This window comes from Mustela nivalis (assembly GCF_964662115.1).
Source record: "Mustela nivalis genome assembly, chromosome: 17".
Classification (NCBI taxonomy): Eukaryota; Metazoa; Chordata; class Mammalia; order Carnivora; family Mustelidae; genus Mustela; species Mustela nivalis.
The window spans coordinates 2456287-2474300 of NC_139036.1; the positions used below are offsets into that span (position 1 = coordinate 2456287).

General features: G+C 53.9%; 2 protein-coding genes across 8 annotated transcripts; one reads left to right on the forward strand and one right to left on the reverse strand.

Moving 5' to 3' along the window:
• Nucleotides 1–4678: 4678 nt before the first annotated feature.
• Nucleotides 4679–7025, reverse strand: MIS12 (MIS12 kinetochore complex component). 2 transcript variants are annotated; one of them, XM_082707820.1, is made up of 2 exons: nucleotides 6892–7025; nucleotides 4679–6370 (listed from the first exon to the last, which is right to left on the reverse strand). In XM_082707820.1, exon 2 carries the CDS (start codon nucleotides 6349–6351, stop codon nucleotides 5716–5718), a length of 636 nt encoding a protein of 211 aa, XP_082563946.1. In that variant the 5' UTR covers nucleotides 6352–6370; nucleotides 6892–7025; the 3' UTR covers nucleotides 4679–5715. The 2 variants fall into 2 exon arrangements, with proteins under 2 accessions (XP_082563946.1, XP_082563945.1); XM_082707819.1 differs by lacking the exon at nucleotides 6892–7025 and adding an exon at nucleotides 6560–6820.
• On the forward strand, nucleotides 6997–17709 carry DERL2 (derlin 2; the record flags this gene model as incomplete). Of its 6 annotated transcripts, none has more annotated exons than XM_082707813.1 (7): nucleotides 6997–7182; nucleotides 8146–8211; nucleotides 10121–10194; nucleotides 11319–11412; nucleotides 12275–12470; nucleotides 12718–12808; nucleotides 17199–17709. In XM_082707813.1, the coding sequence occupies 7 exons, from the start codon at nucleotides 6997–6999 to the stop codon at nucleotides 17302–17304; spliced, it is 813 nt and encodes a 270-aa protein (XP_082563939.1). In that variant the 3' UTR covers nucleotides 17305–17709. The 6 variants fall into 6 exon arrangements, with proteins under 6 accessions (XP_082563939.1, XP_082563940.1, XP_082563944.1 ...); XM_082707814.1 differs by having other exon boundaries at nucleotides 8149–8211; XM_082707815.1 differs by lacking the exon at nucleotides 6997–7182 and adding an exon at nucleotides 7306–7463.
• Between the last annotated feature and the right edge of the window lie 305 nt (nucleotides 17710–18014).

Sequence of the window (18014 nt, forward strand, 5' to 3'; positions counted from 1 at the left end):
GCGCCCACCTTTGGCCAGAAGGCGGAAGAGCTAACTTGACACGCAGCCCCGTGAAGATAGGATGTGATAGGAAAGAAGGTTTCCCAACGGAAACTGAAGTCACCACCACCACGGAGGGTGGGCCGGCAAAAATCACGAGACATCCGGTAACGCGACTCTCAGCAGATCACAACTGACGGCGGGAGAGACTACTGTTGTGGGCAACTTGTCCTATGACACGCTGAGCTGCCGGGGGGGGGGGGGTAGGCACGTGGAGGCAGTGACGTGAACAGTGGTTTCTGGATACCATGGGACAGTAGGAAGTTTATGTTGGGGGACACGGTGGGAATTCAGCCGTAATCAGGAGAAGAAATGGATCCATTTTTTTAAGTGTTTCATTTTTTCTTGGGTATCTAGCACTGGAGATAGTCATTATTAGTAGGACAGCTAAAACCCTGACCTCCATGGAGCCCACTGTGTTAAAATGGAACTTATGGTGTGACAGCGCGGATGTCTTACCTGGCCTGAAAGCTCTCGACCCCGTGAGGAGTTTCTTTTATTTTTCCCATTTTGTAGATGAGGAAACAGACATAGGGGAAGTGATGTGGCCAAGGTCGCAAGACCTGTGAAGGACTAGATGACCCCAGGCATTGTTTCTGGAGTGTGTAGTCTCATTGTTCTTAGAGCGTCATAGCTCTAAGTGACATAGAATTCACGTGCCACAGATCTGATGCATTTAGTATCAATAATAGGATATGCCATTACCCCGAAAGGAAACCCTACCTTCATCCCTTACCCATCTCCCTGCAACCACCACCGCCCGCCCCCATCCCTAGGCAAACCCTAATCGACTTCCTGTCTCTGTGGCCTTGCCTGGTCTGCACATCCCCTGTAAATGGGGTCCTGCGGCATGTGGTCCTTTGTTACTGGCTCCTTTCACATAGCACGACATCTGACGTCTTAGCAACGTGTGGCGATGCCTCATTTCTATTGCTAAGCGATATTCCCTGTACAGGTAGACGGGGTAGATCGGGTAGACCCCATTTTACTCTCCGGATGGATACCCTGTGTTCAGTTGGGTTGGTTCCCTTTTTGTTACTGTGACTAACGCTGCTGTGAACGTTCACGTACAATGTAGTGTGTGCAGACACGGGTTTTCATTCCTCTAGGTGTGGCATTACTGATTCACAGGGCAAATGGACGTTTAGCCATTCAGGAAACCGCAAGACTGTTTCCCAAAGTGACTGCGCCGTTTTACATTCTCACCAGAATCGCAGCAGAGTTCTGCGCTCTCCACCGCGTTGACAAAACGTATCTTTTCCTTTTGTAAGTCATAACCTCAGTGTGTGTGAAGTGGAGTCCCTTTGTAGCTTTGATTTGCATTTTCCTGACAGCAATGACATCCGCATCTTTTCCTGTGCTTGTCAGCTGTTTACCTTCGGAGAAGCATCTAGTCAGGTCTTCTACTCATTTTTTAAATCATGACATTTGAAAAAATGCAAAAAAGAAAAAAGTTGGGGGGCACCTGCCTGCATCAGACTCTTGATCTCAGAGTCATGAGTTCGAGCCCCATGTTGGGTGTAGAGATTACTTATATAAACCATGCCCCCCCCCCAAAAAATCAAAAACATAAAACTGAGCCAGTTGTCTTGAATTCTATGAGTTCTTTATGTGTTCTGAATAAAGCCCATCATCAGGAATTATTTGCAAAATGGTTCTCCCATTTTGTGGTTTGCCTTTTAACTTTTGGGACAGTGTCTTCAACATCCAGGGTGTTTTAAATCTTTTTTTTTTTTTTTAATATTTTATTTATTTATTTGACAGACAGAGATCCCAAGGAGGCAGAGAGGCAGGCAGAGAGAGGAGAAAGCAGGCTTCCCGCTGAGCAGAGAGCCCGATGTGGGGCTCGATCCCAGGACCCTGGGACCATGACCTGAGCCGAAGGCAGAGGCTTTAACCCACTGAGCCACCCAGGCGCCCCTGGGGTGTTTTAAATCTTGATGATGTCGTTTATCTTTTTTTTTCCCTTTGTTGTTTGTGTTTTGGGCGTCTAAGAAGCCACTGCCCAATTCAAGTTTAGGAAGAGTTAAGCCTGGGTTTTCTCCCAGTTCTATAGTGCGAGCACTTACGTTCAGATCTTTGATCCATTCGGGGTGCGTTTTTTGTGCGTTTTCGTGTCCACCAACAGTGGACAGGGTATGCATGAAGCCTGAAGAAGCAGGGCCTTGGAAAGCCTCCTCATACCGCCATGCTGGGCCCAAACCTGTGGGGGCAAAAACTCCTTCGTTCAGGGCCTCCCCATGTGTCTCTTCACCTGGCTGTTGAGTTGCGTATCCTTTGAAGTACACCGGTGGTCTAATGGGCACACAGGTCTCCTGAGTACTGTGAGTCTCTCCAGCAAATGACGGAGCCCAAGGACAGGGCCACGGGAACCTGGGATGGACAGCCAGGCGGACAGAAGCCCAGGTTAGTGACCAGGACTTGTGGCCGGCGTGTGAGGAGCAGGGCAGCCGTGCTGGACTGAGCCCTGGAACCTGGTGAATCTGTTATGGCCAAGTAGGCAGGGTCAGGATTGAGTCGAACTTCAGCACATGCAGGTGGCGTGGGGAGCCTTCCCCCAACCCCCGTCACACACATGAGGACTGAGTGCAGACCCTCCTCCACAGCAGTCCCCTATAGTCCTATTTCTAGAAGGTTGGTAGTTGTAGGAGTGGTGACAATACTGACCCCATCGCTGCCTCTCCCTCCTGTTCAGTTTGAGCGATGACCTCTCTTTGGGCCACTTGTTCTGGGTCCCACGAAGAATAACCAAAGACCTTGGAAACACCCACAGGATGAGGAGAGGCTCACTCTGGCCTCCCTGGACTCTGCTAGGGACAACGGAATCCTTCCCTGTCCACATGGACGGAGCCACAAGAGCTCATTCAAGGTTAGTGGGAGGTCAACGAGGAAGTGGCTGCAAGGTCTTTGAGGTGCCTGTAGACCCTCTGATCTCACTACAATGTCCTTCTGTGGGTCCCCTCGCTCCGCAAAAACCTGCAGAGAAGAGTGGGGGAAGTGGGGGGAAGTGTGGGACCAGGCATCTGGGGAACCTGAAGGTTGATTTTGCAGTCAGAGGCTCTAACATAGGAGAGAATAGGAAACTCGGTGAGACAGAGGCTGAATGGGAACAGGGCCATGAAGCCCAGAGGGTAACTTAGGGCTTATTATCCTTTTTACTGAATTTCTGAGGAGTTTAATTATCAGAGGACAATGGAGCCAAGTACATTGATTTGTTCCTGCTGACAACACTACTACGACAAACAGTACCAATGTCCCCAGTTACTAAGTACCGGCTCGGCATGAAACAAACTCCTGAGATTTGGGGTTTCTTTTTTTTTTTTCCTTCATGTCAGATGGGTAATGTGCCGAGGTCGTAACAAGGTTTAAAGGGTGGCACATGTCACAGAAAAGCGTGAACACCCAATCATCATGCTTATGAACTACAAAAGGATTTTTGGGTTTTTTCTTAAGCTGGGTTTGGAGCCTGATGCAGGGCTCGAACTCACGACCCTGAGATCGAGACCTGAGCTGAAATTGGGAGGTGCACACTTAAGCGACTGAGCCACCCAGGCGCCCCTGAACTCCTGAGTTCTAAACACTGTGGACTTCACCCTTCTGTCCAGATTGCATCCATATTCTAAGTACATTCGGGTGAACCATATTATTGTACCTATGAGGCCAACCAGGCGTCAGCCGTCGCTTCCTTCTGAGTTGAGTATGCGAACATCTTAGCTTAATCAGGTCTATTTTTTTTTTCAGAGTTTATTTATTTATTTGACAGACAGAGATCACAAGCAGGCAGAGAGGCAGGCAGAGAGAGAGGAGGAAGCAGGCACCCTGCTTAGCAGAGAGCCTGATGTGGGGCTCGATCCCAGGACCCTGAGATCATGACCGAGCCAAAATCAGAGGCTTAATCCACTGAGCCCCCAGGCGCCCCTTAATCAGTTCTATGAGTTAATGTGTAACAAACCTTATGAGTTGAGAGAACGAAAATGCATTCCTCCTTGCCCCAGAGGCCAGAGGTCCCAAACAGGGCTGTCAGTCCCCGGGGAGGTGCTCCCACCTGCCTCCAGTCACCCTGCCCCATCCTCTTCTGTCTCCAATCTCCCTCTGCCTTTCCTCTGCTTTTCTCTAGCGAAGACACTGGCCACTGGATTTCGGGCCCATCCAGGTAATTCAGGAGGCTCCCCCATCTCTAGATCCTTAATTATTCCTGTGAAAGACCGTTTTTTTCCAAGTGAGGCACAATGACAGGTTCCAGGAATCAGGATTTGGACATACCTTTGGGGGAATCTCCACTTAACCATCTATACTTGATTTTTAAAATTAATTTACTTACTTGAGATCGAGAGAGTGCATGGGCGCACAAAGGAGCGGTAAGGGAGAGAGAATCTTCAGGCAAACTCCACACCGAGCACTGACCCCAGCGCGGGGCTCGATCCCATGACTGAGATCATGTGAGTTGAAATGGAGCTGCACGCTTCACCAACTGAGCCACCCAGGCACCCCTCTACAGGAGATTTTAAATAAACCACAAACATGGGCAGCCTGGCTGGCTCAGTCGGTGGAACATGCGACTCTTGGTCTTGGGGTCGTGAGTTCAAACCCCACCTTGGGCCCTGAGGTTACTTAAAATAATAGAAAATCAAAAACCAAAGCCTTTAAAATATATGTATTTCATGTACAGGATTGGAAAAAGGAGTCTTTCATAATAAACACATTCCAGGTAAACACAGGCACCTTAAATCTATGAATATTTGATTGCAAACATTAATGTCCCCAGTTACTCTCCAGCATAAAGGAGAAGTCTGCATCCTGTTCTTTAGGAAGACACGGAGGGCAAAGTCTAAGAGCAGGCACTGCTATTCACTGCTAAAATCTCCCTACTGTGGGGACTAAGTACTTGATGCTTAGGAGTATGAATAAATAAGTTAAAAACACTAGGTACAGGGGCAGATTCCAAAACTCACTGAAGTATGAACAAAATGAATAAATGCCCAGTGGTCAGCTCACATCGGCTTTGCCCGTGGCTCTGATCCAGGCTTCCCCTTCTACCCTGGTGAGACCTGCCTCTTCTCCGTCCACGGTCATCCCCCACTGGGCTCCCAGATGCCACATTGTTCCAACATCACAGAGAAACTCCAGCTCAGGGAAGGAACTGAAGTTCTGTGCTCTTTACTGAAGATCACGGCTGTGTTCAACTTCCTTCTCTCCCTCAGCGGACGTCCCCGCAGAAGCCCCGCTCACGGCCAAGGGCAGGCAGGCTGTGATGTGTCGCGGGGCAGTGGCTGGTCTGTAACGAAGGCCCCCACCTTATCTTTTTCTCATGTGATCCTATGCAGAGAGTCAGTTGAAAGGACCAAGGTCACAAAGGACGGGTGACCAAGGAACAGCTTCACACGCGTTTCTGACCAGCCAGGGAGAGCCATGCCTCTCCAGTCAAGGGGCCCAGCTAGTTGCTACTGGACCAGGGCTTCCACCCCGCCGGCGAGAGGTCTTCAGGAAACAGATGCTCTGGAGATTAGTCCCCGACGGGGAGAGCGACCTCAGCAGAGCGGACCAAGGCAGAGGGAGGTGCGGGGCACAAAAGAGAGCAAACAAAGGAAGTCCCGTAGCGTGGATGGCGCACAAGAGTGTCAGGACAGAAATCCCTGCTGTTCTGCTTTCCGATGAGCTCCTGCGCCTCCTGAGAAATTAAGATATTTTCATTCTTTTGCTTTCCCTTTCCACAGTGTCCCTGATGGTCTGGAGTTTTCTGGAGTTCTGGACCAGGAATGCCAAGCTCTCCCTAAAGTCACTAGTCCCCTGATCTCTGCCGGCATTGTCCAGCTCATCAAAGAAAGCCAATGTCTGTTTAAGTTTGGCCTCAACGATTTTTTGTTCCTCTAATTCTGCAAGGAGGGCCTGCTTAGCGCCGACTTCAGTCTTATACCTCTCTTGCAGCTGTTCGATTTCTTCCTGGAGAAGCTGGAATTCTTCCTCGGTACAAGGATGCATCTCCTGAGGCTTATCTTCCGGAAGCAGGACATGCGGGGGGATGCGCAGGATCAGCTGCAAACACAGCTGCTCCATTCTGCCAAAAAGGTTATCGAACCGACCTTTCATGAAGCCAAGAAACTTCTCAGTGCATTTGCGAATATGGACGGGGCTGATCTCACAGCCCGGCATGTCGGCCAGCTTCTTCAGGATAACCTGCTCGACGGCCTGCATCACCTCGAACAGGTAGTCCTGAAACGCGATGTAGATTCTGAGCATGCAGGTCTGCGGCGTGAAGCCGAAGAACTGGGCCTCGTAGGCCATCGGGTCCACGGACTTCTTCGCTCCCTCCATGGGCCTGACTATGAACAATCTGCGAACGCAAAAAGAAAAAAACAAACCCTTTTGGGTGAGAGATCATTTGATGAGAACGACAAAGCCCACTGAGGAGAGCCAGGAAGCCAGCAACACAACCCAAGGAGCCCTGAAGCCCGCCACTGCCTGCCGCCCTCCCTGTCCCCAACACGACACGAGCCTTGCTCTCTGAGGTTCTCTCCCTCACTTCTCATTAATGCCGGCTCTGGGCCAGGGCTCCGTCTCCTGAACTCTGCTGTCGTCCTTGACAGACTCCCGATCCCAGGTTATCTCCACCAGCACCTCCCCAGCCCCGGACGCCGACCCTGCTCGCCGCCGGGAAGCCCGCCGCAGCCACGCCCGGCGGGGACCACTTCCGGCGCACTGCGCGCTCCCGTCGGCCCCCGCGGCCCCGCGGCATGCCGGGAGCTCGGGGAAGGCGGCGAGCGGCCCGGCCGGCGGGCGCCCGGCGATGCTGCCGAGCGCAGTCCCTGCCCTCCCCGCTGCTCGGAGGAGGCGATGCGGCCCCGCGGCCCTTACCCAAGCGGGGGCGAGGGCGACGAAACCGACCGCGCACCGCCTTCCCTCGGCCGCCTTTAAGCCACCGCCGGCCGCTGCGAAGAGGCGGCCCCGCCGGCAGCCCGGATGCCGCCCGATTCCGGACTCGGCGAACGGGGGCCCGGGCGGGACGCCGTCGTGCTCCTGATTGGCCGGCGGCGGGGGCCGCCTCGCTCTGACGCGGAGGGGCCGGGCGGGAAGGCCAGCTGTGGCCGGCGCGGATTGGCGCATGGACCCGGGACTTCCACGCCTCTCCCTGACGTGGCCGCTCTGGTGGGCGGGGAGGGGGGGGGGCCCGCGGAGGCGCCGCTCGCGATTGGCCGGCGCGCCGTTCCCCGGGCTGCGGCGGTTGGCGGCCGGCCGGAGCGTGGCGCTGATTGGGCGACAGCGCGCCCTGGCCCCGCCCTCCGCCGGGGCGGTGCGGCGGAAGGGGAAGTGGGGGGGCGGCGGCGGTGGGGAAGATGGCGTACCAGAGCCTGCGGCTGGAGTACCTGCAGATCCCGCCAGTCAGCCGCGCCTACACCACCGCCTGCGTGCTCACCACCGCCGCTGTGGTGAGCCGCGCGCTGCACTCTCGTCCGCGCCGCGCCGGCCGGGGCCTGGGAGGCTGCGGTTCGGGCCGAGGGGCAGGTCTCCGGGGCGAGTGGAGGCGTGCGGGGCGCCCGCCGGGGTCCCGGGAGCCGAGGAGGCGGTGTCGCCCGGCAGGGGTGCGGGGCCGGGGCTGCGGGCGGCTTTCGACAGCAGAGGGCCGGACCGGCGCGGGCGCGGCCGTGGGAGCCGCCCACCCGGGAAGCGGGTCTGGAAGGCGGGGCGGGCAGGAGCTGCACTGACCAGCGGGCAGTTCTGCTCCGCGAGGATTCGGCGCGGGGGGCGGAGGGCTCGGGTTGCCGGGAGGGAAGAGCCCCGGAGAGGGGAGCAGGCCTGTCGGCGCGGGTTCCGCGGGCTCAGTTCTGCGGGGCTTCGGGTGGGGGCCGGTCGGGGGCACGTGCGAGGCGGCCGCTCCTGCTGCCCCGGGGCCAGGGTCGGCCTCGAGCCCCGCAGCAAGGCGCAGAGCTGAGTCTCGTGTCCCGCGGACGGGGTGCAGAAATGGCAGCACCTGCGCACAGTCCTTTCCCAGCTTGCCCGCCCTAGGAGAAGGCCTTCGGGGGTCTGGCCGGAGTGGCTGGGCTGGAACCTGCCGGGCCCCGCCTTCTGCTGAGGATGGCTTTGCCTGAAGGAGCCCTTCTTCCTTTCCAGCAGCTGGAGCTGATCACACCGTTTCAGCTGTACTTCAATCCCGAGTTGATCTTCAAACACTTTCAGGTATGGGGCTGTCACCTGCGCATTCCGTGTTCCGGTTGTTAAGCTTTTCCTCGTGCTTTCTGCTGGCCGATCCTTCCATATGGTATCAGCAGGTTCAGCGGGAACATCTGATTGTGGGGGCGGGGTGGTAAAGATGGGATCCTGCGTCCTGGTTGGGCCTCGAAATCACCGAGGAAACGCAGCAAGGAGTCACCCAGGGCAGGAATTAAGACTCTGTATTCTGTTTGTAAGATTCCCTGCCTGGTTTTAATTTGATGTATCCGGTTCCCGTATGTGGATATTAGTGGTTCGGGGTTAATACTGTAGTTTGAGAGGAGACTGACCAGCCCAGGGAGATCCTCAGAAGATGCCCACATCGTCCGCTCACCGGTTCGGTGCTATCACCAGGGTCGGGTCCAGAAACCCAGCTCTCTCAGTGCTTTCAAAATGCTTTGTCTTCCAGGGATCAGCCGATATTAACAAAAGCCCCAAAGACGGGCTCCTGAAACTGCATGCAAGTTTACTGGATCCTAGTAGGAGCTAGTCCTTCCCAGTAGTTAGAATGCTCAAAGAAAGATCTGTTTTCCTCCTCCGGGATGATTAGACAGCCTGTGGTTGGAGTGGGGGAAGGACCAAGAGTCAGTAATTTTCCTCTGCACTTGCTGTTCCCTCTGTCTCGAATGTGTGTCCTTCACTCTACACCCACCCAGCCCCAGCTCTTGTGTGGCTTCCCAAACTGACCCTGCTCTGTGTCCCCAGGGTTTCCGGAAATACTTCCTTCAGAGCCTCTCCCTTCCTTCTTGTACTTACTGAGCTGCTTCTCTCTTTAAGTTGGGGACTCTCAAATCCTGGAGACAGTTCGTATGTAGAACTGAACTACGTCCCCTCCGTTGCCAATGCCGAAGGAGCGAATGCTGCACAAGGCCGACCCGGGGAGTCTTGTCACTGCCTCCATCCTTCGCCACTCCCCGGCCTCTGCTGAGCGCTGAAGCTGCATCCGAGCTTTGCTTCCTGTTAACATGCTGGGCTCGATTTTGCCCTGGTTACACTCTTGATGACACCAGATACATTTGGAGCCGGGTGTTGCAGGCTTGGATTCAGTCTCCCTGTACAGGTTCCCCTGGGCAGGCCATTTCCATGCTCTCCAGTTACGCCTGTTTCCTCCTGTGTGACATGGGGTTGGGACCACCAACCCCGTGTTTCACAGGGCTGCTGAGCTCCCACGAGATTATAGATCATGCTGAAACATTTTACAGTGTAAAGTTCTCTCCCGTTGTGAGTAGTTGTTTTTATTGTGGGTGTGGATGGGATGGGTGGGGAAAAGCATATCAGGGTTTCCAACAAGAAAATGAGTGTCATTGTATCTGCCAATTAGACTAATTATTAAAGCATTAGATCTTTACTTATAGGGAGTTAGCTGTTCTACTCAGACTAGAACCTCAGTGTTTGTTCTAGAATCACTCTTCTCTGGCTGTTTCTTACAGACTAACACAGAAGTATTTCCTGGCGGTTTATGTGAGGTCTCTGGAGTTTCTCTCTGGTTCCCAAGGCTGCCCACTAGATTATAACACTGTACACACGAAAACATCGGCTTCTGTTCTGCAAATGAATGTCGTCTCTCCATCCAGCTTTCTCTTTAATTTTCCTGACCATATGGAATAGGTTTTGTTTCGTTTTGTTTTAAAGACGACGACAGTTCGAAGCATTCTCAGCAGATCTCAGGGGCTGAATGATGTCTTTCAGACTTCCAGCTAGAATCTGCACAGAAATCCAGTGTCAGATCGTGTCGCCCCACTTTCTGGTTCAGATCACAGTGTCACTTACTTGTGGCCTTTCAACCATCACAACCCCAGGAAATGTCTTCTGTCTGAATGTGGAAATGTCTTTTACTTAATCTGTCTTACCTCAATTTTTTTTTTTCTTTTAACAGATATGGAGGCTAATCACCAATTTCTTATTTTTCGGTCCAGTGGGATTCAATTTTTTATTTAACATGATTTTTCTGTATCCTTTATTAAGTGGGGTCAGCGTAAGACCCGGCAGTCTGCGTAGGGAATACAGTGTAAGTTAAAGCTACTGAGGCTGCTTGTTCCTTTCGTAATGGTGACTTCCGGGTGCTGCCTTCGTGGTACAGACTAGCCGGTCGGAAAGTCCTATTTTGAGGGTGTTCGTTGGTTCCCGTTTGTTCTAATGGGAGGTGTTCACCCAAAGAGTGATTACACTTCTGCCCGTAAATCCCATACAGATCCCATCAAGGGAGAGAAGTGGATTCGTTGAGGCCTCTTTGGAGCATAGTATCAGCAGGGACCCAGGGACAGTGGTAAGTCCCAGAGTGTCGGTACAGGTCTGGGAGCCCCGCAGTGGCTTCTTGGGGGCTGGAGAACGGGAGATCTCCCTGGATCTTGGTTGTGGGTTCTACCGGCTGGAACGACAGTGTGGTATGTCTGCCCGGCCGGCCACGTCCTGCTTGTTGAAAGAGGGGAAGGAGGTGCTCTGGACAGGTGCTAATTGGGCCCCTGAACGGGGATCCCTCCTGTACCCGACCGCCTGGATTGAGAGGGAGTTACAGCCCAGCGTGCAGGAGACCGGGCCTTGTCGGGGTGATGGGACCCCTGCCGGACGGATTCCTATGTGATACACCGTCCTGGTAAGTTTCTAATAATGAGATCTTTTCCTCATGATACGTCTTTATTAACTGAGGTGTAGAAAGGCTGAATCTGCCTGGCCTGCCAAAGCAGATAGTCAGGCAAGGCCTCTTGCTGGGCGCGTCTTACGAGTTAGCTTGTGAAACAGCAAAGTGGCTCTGATCGTGGTGGGGCTGAGCTTGGGGCAGACAACCGAGCTCTGAAAAGGTTCCATAAGTCCCCGCAAGCACGCGTGCGTGTGTGGCCTCGGGCTTTGCTCCCCAGCCCGGAGATGTGTGTGCCACAGGTGGAGCTGGTCTTCCTGGTGTCTAAAATGCTGGGTGACAGTGACGTCCCCACGCTACCCCTGCGAGCTACGTGCTCGCAGAAGCGAAGATTTGGCTGCGTACGGCTGACGTGGCGGCCAAGCGCACTGCAGTTGTATGTTAAAGTTGAGCTTTTTCCCACTTCTGTGCTTACCGTTTTCTTAACTTGGAACCTAAGATACCGCTACTGTCGAATGCTAGAAGAAGGCTCATTCCGAGGCCGGACGGCAGACTTTGTATTTATGTTCCTTTTTGGTGGATTCTTAATGACTGTATCCTTCAACAAGTAGAGCAAACGCGGGAAAACACTCAGGAACACTTTCTGTCTTGCTGAAGCCTCCGCCTGCCCTCCACAGTCTGCTGGACGTGCTTAGCATGTCCACAGAGTGGCCCTCCAGACCGTAGCTGCAGGCACGGCGGATTGCACAGGGTCGTCTTTGTGAGCACGTCTGAGCCGCGGGGTGGGCGAGCCAGAGGGCGTTTAGCCCAGGTGGGTGACTGTTAACTGCCCAGGTACGGGATTGTCCGTGCGTTTACTTTTTGTTGTGGGTGGAGGGAGAGAGAAAGAATCCTAAGCAGGCTCCACGCCCAGCGTGCACCCCAGCACTGGGCTCGATCTCACGACCCCGAGATCATAACCAGAGCCAGAACCGAGTCTGACGCTTAATGGATTGAGCCAGCCAGGCACCCCTCGGTGTATGTACTTTTGAACTAAGTTGGTAAGACATTTATTTGGTCGCTATCAAAACTGATAAATTATTGTCATTTAGATTTGAACAGAGTCCGGTCGGACAAGATGCCTTGGATCTAGCTGGTTTTACTCACCTCTTTAAAGGTGCTAATCGTGAGTGAAATTTAATGTAGTGATTGACCAAGGAATTAATATAATTTCCAAATAGTCGAGAACTTCCTGGGAACAGAATCTTCATGGGAAGCAGCTACTGTCCAGGTGTTTTGGCCTCTGCTGATTTTTGCCTGGTTGCTCTGGGTAATCATTTTCAGGGTTTTTTTCCCTCTGAAGATGAACGACTGTGAGACTTCCTCACCTCAGGCCTCTGCTAGATCATAGCCCCTCGTTGCCTTCCCTCGCTGTACACGTGCGACACGGAGATCTTCCTTAACGCCGTCCGCTAGCTGTTCGGTCTGTTCGTGAGCTTGGTTTTCCTGGGCCAGGCCTTCACAATCATGCTGGTCTACGTGTGGAGCCGGAGGAACCCATACGTCCGCATGAACTTCTTCGGCCTTCTCAACTTCCAGGCCCCCTTTCTGCCCTGGGTGCTCATGGGCTTTTCCTTGCTGCTGGGGAACTCGATCATTGTGGACCTCTTGGGTAAGAGTCTTGCAACTTCCTGTACCACTTTCTGTGTGAGTGTACTTTGCTCCTGGTTTCCATATCCGGCACTCCACACGACTGTCTCGGGGTCATGTAGCAGTTGTAGGGTCAAAGACTACAGCGTTCTTTAATTTTGAGTTGTCGTATTGACATTCCTTCCTAAACATGGGGACTTTGTGTTGGCAGGTGCACCGGCCGTCAGATTTTCATCCTCTCCTTGTTCTTTGTTTCTGGGTGACTCTAGGCATTGCGGTCGGACACATATATTTTTTCTTGGAAGACGTATTTCCCAATCAGCCTGGTGGAATCAGAATTCTGAAAACACCATCTATTTTGTGAGTATCCGATGCCGGGTTGCGCGTTCTTGGCAAATGATGTGGGGCAGGCTCCGTGGTCTGTGTTCTTGCAGGGCTCCTGGTGCTCTGGTGCTCGGGTCAGCATTTGCAGATCGAGCCCCAGACTGCGGTGGTGGATTTGGGTTGGGTCGGACCAGATGGTGCCAGACTCGTGCACAAGTGAGCTCCACAAGCCTGGGGCGTCCCAAAGGTGAGGTCCCAGGGTGGAGCCTGCTGGGTTCCCGGAGAGCCGCTGTCGGAACTCCCAGGGGCCGGGCAGCAGAACGGGCCACACCGACCCTAAGGCAAATTCTGGTGGTGGGACTCCTGGCCTTCCAGGGAACAGGGGAAGGAGAGCTAAGCCATGAGGCGGCCTGGGAAACCAGGGTCTGTAGGCCGACCTGCTGACTGGCCGTGTGACGTGAAAGTCCATCTCTGTCTTGCCCCTCCCTTCCCTGAGAGGGGAGCTTCAGTCTGTGGGACCTCTTTCTCCAGAGGGTTGTGTCCTTGAGACCTGCTGCATTTAGGAGTAAAATGTGAGTTTTTGCATAAAATGTTGGCTGTCACATAGTTAAGCAAAGCAGAGAGCCCGGTCCTCCAGAGCCCTCCCACTTAGCAGGACGCTGGCGGTCACCGTGGCCCTTTTCACACACGCTCTCCCCTCTCTTCCTGCATGGGGCTAAATTTTTTTAAATGCTCTTTTCAGTGTAGCATGTTGTAATCCTTTTTCCGTGATGAATGTCCTGCGGAGCTGTAGCAGCCACATGGTCCCACGTGGCAGGACACTAGCACCGTGGGCCCCACCCCTGCTGACGGCGCCGGCGTCCCCAGGGGGCATGCGTCCATGACCGCGCAGGCCATGCTCCCAGAATTGGGATCGCGGTGATGGTCGTCGACAAGTCGCTATGGGGACTGGGTGCTCAGGCTGATGCTTCTCCCGGCCCCGTGGAGCTCCCGTACCCTGCGGCCTTGTCCGACGGCAGAGGATGGTTTATTTTTCCCCAGGGTGATAGCTGGAAGATGCTGTCTCGTTTCTATGGTCTGTTTTTTATGATTTTATTTTATTTTGGAAACTGATTCAGACTCAAAAAACTACAAATCCTGCAAAGGACTTTTTCTTCCTTAGGTATGTGAAAGTAAACTGTCAGATCCCCTGTGATGCGCCGCACCCCCCTCCCCACCCCGCCCCAATGAGTGTGGATTTTCCATGAAGAAGGACATTCCCCTACGTAGTCACAATCAGGAGAAACCTGAGTCCACAGGCCCAAGCCACTCCTGGCCGTTGTTCCAGGAAATGCTCTTGCCGGGAGAGCCCGGCTCAGGCCCAATGTTGCGCTGACGTGTCACCCCTCTTGGGTCCCTGCCGGGTTGGAAGAGCTCCAGAGTCTTTCCTTGAGAGTCTTTCCTTGACGTCACCACACTGATGCTTCTGTGGCCGCCCGGCCTGTTCTGTAGGACGTCCCACCTCCAGGGCTTGTCTTGGGTCCCTCACGTCTAGCTTCAGGTCACGCGTTTTTGGCAGGAGTGTCAGAGAAGTAACCCCGTGTCCTCCCCACGCTGTCCGCGGAGGATTTCCGTGCGCTCATTGGTCACGGTGGCAGCAGCCACTCCGATGACTTGATGAAGGTCGGTCCTGAAGCTGCCTTTGTTCCCCTGGTGATTGTTCCGGGGAAGGCGCCCAGACTCAGCCAGCCACCCTCTCCTGATCCTAGATCATGAGTGAGTTGCGGCCCTCGTTATCGTTGTTGCTTTGGTGTTCGTGTGGCCCCAGATCTGGACAACAGGAACCCCTTCACACTGGCTTCTGATTACTGTCAACATGGCCCATCACTTTTTTTCTCTTTATTGTCAAGAGATTTATTATTTTCTGGCCAGACAAGATCTCCCAGGTTCATCCTCTGCTTTCCCTGATGTGGTCTTAGAGTCGTCCGTGTCTGCAAGAGCCCTGGTACCTTTCTCCTGGGAATCCAGGGGGCGGAAGCCCCAGCGCCGGTGCTGGATGAGCTCACAGCCCGACTGGGACCAGAGCAAGGGTGGCCTGCCATGCACTGCAGACCTGTGTGTTTTTTAAAAACGTGGGGTTACTGACATGTTCAGCTCTAGGACAACTTCATATGATACATTCTAGGTGGGGTTTTTTTCCTCTATGTTTTTTCTCTAATATTTTATCATAAAAATTTCCAAACTCGCAGAAAAGTGGGAAAAGTTATATGGCAATGAGTGCCATTTACTCACCACACAGGTTCTGTGGTTAATATTTTACTATTCTTGCCTTTTGTATGTCTGTCCGTGCCGGTATCCTTTACACTCTGAGTACCTGTAGTGCGTGTGACGCTGACTGGGGTCTTCGATTTCTCTAGAGCAGAACACGCACCACAGGCGTGTCAGCTGACAGTTTCTGGACATGCACCAACCCGTGGGGCCCAGACTCCTCTCGGGACAGGACCCCAGAAGGTCCTGACCTGTGGCTCCCGTCTGTCCTACGCCATCCCCCAGGGAGCGATGGCCAGACTGGTTGTGTGGCTGCAAGATGAGCCGTGCGTGCCCCTCCCCGCATCAGGAGCGGAGTCCTCCAGGACGTGCAGAGGTGCTCCTTGCTGTGCGGCCGCTTCCGGCCAAGGCAGCTGTCTGCCATCCGCCTCTGGGGTTGCATGTGGCAAGGGTCTGTACCCAAGTCTGGGGTGGTGTCCAGCACCTCCTTGCTCTCACTGACACCTGACCCGGTGGTCATTACTCTCTCTACCTACCTTGTGCCCCGCGTGTGAAACCAGCCTCTCGTCCCGGTCCTGCCGGCCCCCTGCTTAGACACATTTCTCCTCCTGCGCTGCCCGCACGCCCTGTGGCGGGCTGCCCTCCCCGAGCCTCCTCCAGCTTCGCCAGCCTGCACCGGGCCCATGCACGTGCGCCCCCCTGCGGCCCCAGGACGTCCCCCCAGCCCACTCGGGGCCACCGCACCCCCACTTTCTCACTCGTGCACCCGTGTTCTGTCCCGTATGTGTTAGGGAAGTACAGGAGGCCCTGCTGTTGCACATGCTTTCTTTTCATCATCACAAAAGCGGATGTGTTCATGTTTATTGGCTTTGGATTTCCTTTCTGAGCTGCCTTTTACACTCTGTGTTTCTGCTGGTGTGTGTTTGCTTGCATTGTTAGTTTGTAAGACTTCAGGGAGCTCATGCTGGGGTACGGACGCGTTCTCTGACGCCACTATGACATGGAAGCTTTCAGATACATTCTGCTTGGACCGGCTGCAGGCAGTGTCCAGTGTCGTTAGAAACAAGAGTTAGAAACAAAATGTCAGGGCACCTGGATTGCTCAGTGGGTTAGCCTTTGTCTTCGGCTCAGGTCATGATCCCAGGGTCCTGGGATCGAGCCCTGCATCGGGCTCTCTGCTCAGTGGGGAGCCTGCTTCCTCCTCTCTCTCTGCCTGCCTCTGCCTGCTTGTGATCTCTGTCAAATAAATAAATAAATCTTTAAAAAAAAAAAAAGAAAATGCTAAGAACGGATGTTTTAAGGGTTCTTTAAGGACAACTTGAGTGACCATCCTAACGAGATTGTAAAAGTCTTCTGGACACTGACTGTCCTTTCCTGTGATCTGCGTTAATTTGTCTTGGAATGATCTGTGAGTTGTTTTAACTTCAATTGTGATAAGATCTACATAACATGGACTGTGTCACGTTACGCATCTCAGATGTGCAGAGTCACAGCCTCAGTGCCTGGCATGTTTCTGTGCCTGCCGTCCATCCTTACACCTCTCGATCCTGCAGAAGTGGAACTCTGTCCCCAGGACCTCATTCCGCTCCCTGCCCCCAGCCTCGGCTGGGACGGCGCCACTCTCGGTTCCTCACACACATGAGATAACGCGGTATGGGTCCGGGTCTGGCCACGTGTCCTCAGGGCTCATCCATGGTGTGGCAGGTGTCAGAGCCTCCTTCCTTTCTAAGGCTGGATACTATCCCGTTGCATGGACGGACCCTTTTCTCAATCCATCCGTCTCCCGGCAGGTACAGGGTGATACCCTGGTTGTGGGGAGACATTCATGGTAAATTTAGTGAAAATGAGGTTATAAAACAAATAGTGTGATCTAACTCCCATAGAATCACACAGAGGAAAGTTCTGGAAGAGTGATGCCCACACCCACCATGATTCTCTTTGGAGATTTAAAATACTTCTATGTATTTTCTGTTTTCTCTACAACGAACATGTATTGCTTTTTGTTGTAAGAAAAATAGAGAAAAGTAACGTTCTGGAGGTAAAGAGTTAACATGAACATGCCTGTGAACACCTTCCAGTGCGGTGCCTGGGGGCGGGTGTAGCGTGTGTCCTTCAGACGAAACCCCAGGGTCCTTCCCAAGGTGACTCGGCGCCAAGTGTCTCTATCGCTGTCTTTCAGGAAGGCCGTTTTCGATACGCCGGAGGACGACCCAGATTACAACCCACTGCCCGAGGAGCGGCCGGGAGGCTTTGCCTGGGGTGAGGGCCAGCGCCTTGGCGGTTAAAGTGGCAGGTGCCAGCCACCAGCCCCAGCTGGCAAGGACTCGATGACCCGCCCGTTGGGATTCTTCTATGCTTCGTGTTGTGAAAGTGTGGACGCTTTGGGCGGCCTGGCAGGTTCTGACTCCAGAAGCACTTTACGGAATGGTACACTAACGGATCCAGAATGCGCTCGGCTCGGCTGGCCGGCGGCCCCTCGCCGCTCCGGCCCTGGAAGTGTGATCTCTCGGGGCCAGTGTGCCGGAGAAACAAATACCCCACCACCTCTGGCCCCAAGCCCCCGAGCGCTTGAGTCCTGGGGTGTCAGGCAGAGCTCCTCCTCCTCCTCTTCTTTGCTAGACGAGGCTGTGGGGTAAAACGGAAGTTTCAGAGAGGACACAATAAAACTGAGTTGCATCTCTCTCACTGAACGCAAGCTTTGGTGTGTGATCTTTTAAGGGACGACGCGGGTTCTGGCCCTGCTGTGCAGGCCTGGGCTTGCAGCAGCTCCGGGCCCGTCTGTCCCTGGCCTGCGCAGCTTTCGGCAGGATGGCGTTCCAGGATGGAAGGACGTGGCCCGTGCGCCGTGGCTGTCCACACCTGTCACTCACAGAGCAGGAGGAATCGGGAGGAAGACGGGCCGGTGGTGTCTGCATAGCTTGCTTTCCGTCTGGGTTTTGCAGAACCACAGGTTGTCAGATGAGGGAAAATGGTGGGTAGGGTGGTTCTCGCATCA

Bases quoted from the DNA above. Each gene is read 5' to 3' on its own strand.
- MIS12 (XM_082707820.1), bottom strand. From the start codon at position 6,351: ATGGAGGGAGCGAAGAAGTCCGTGGACCCGATGGCCTACGAGGCCCAG.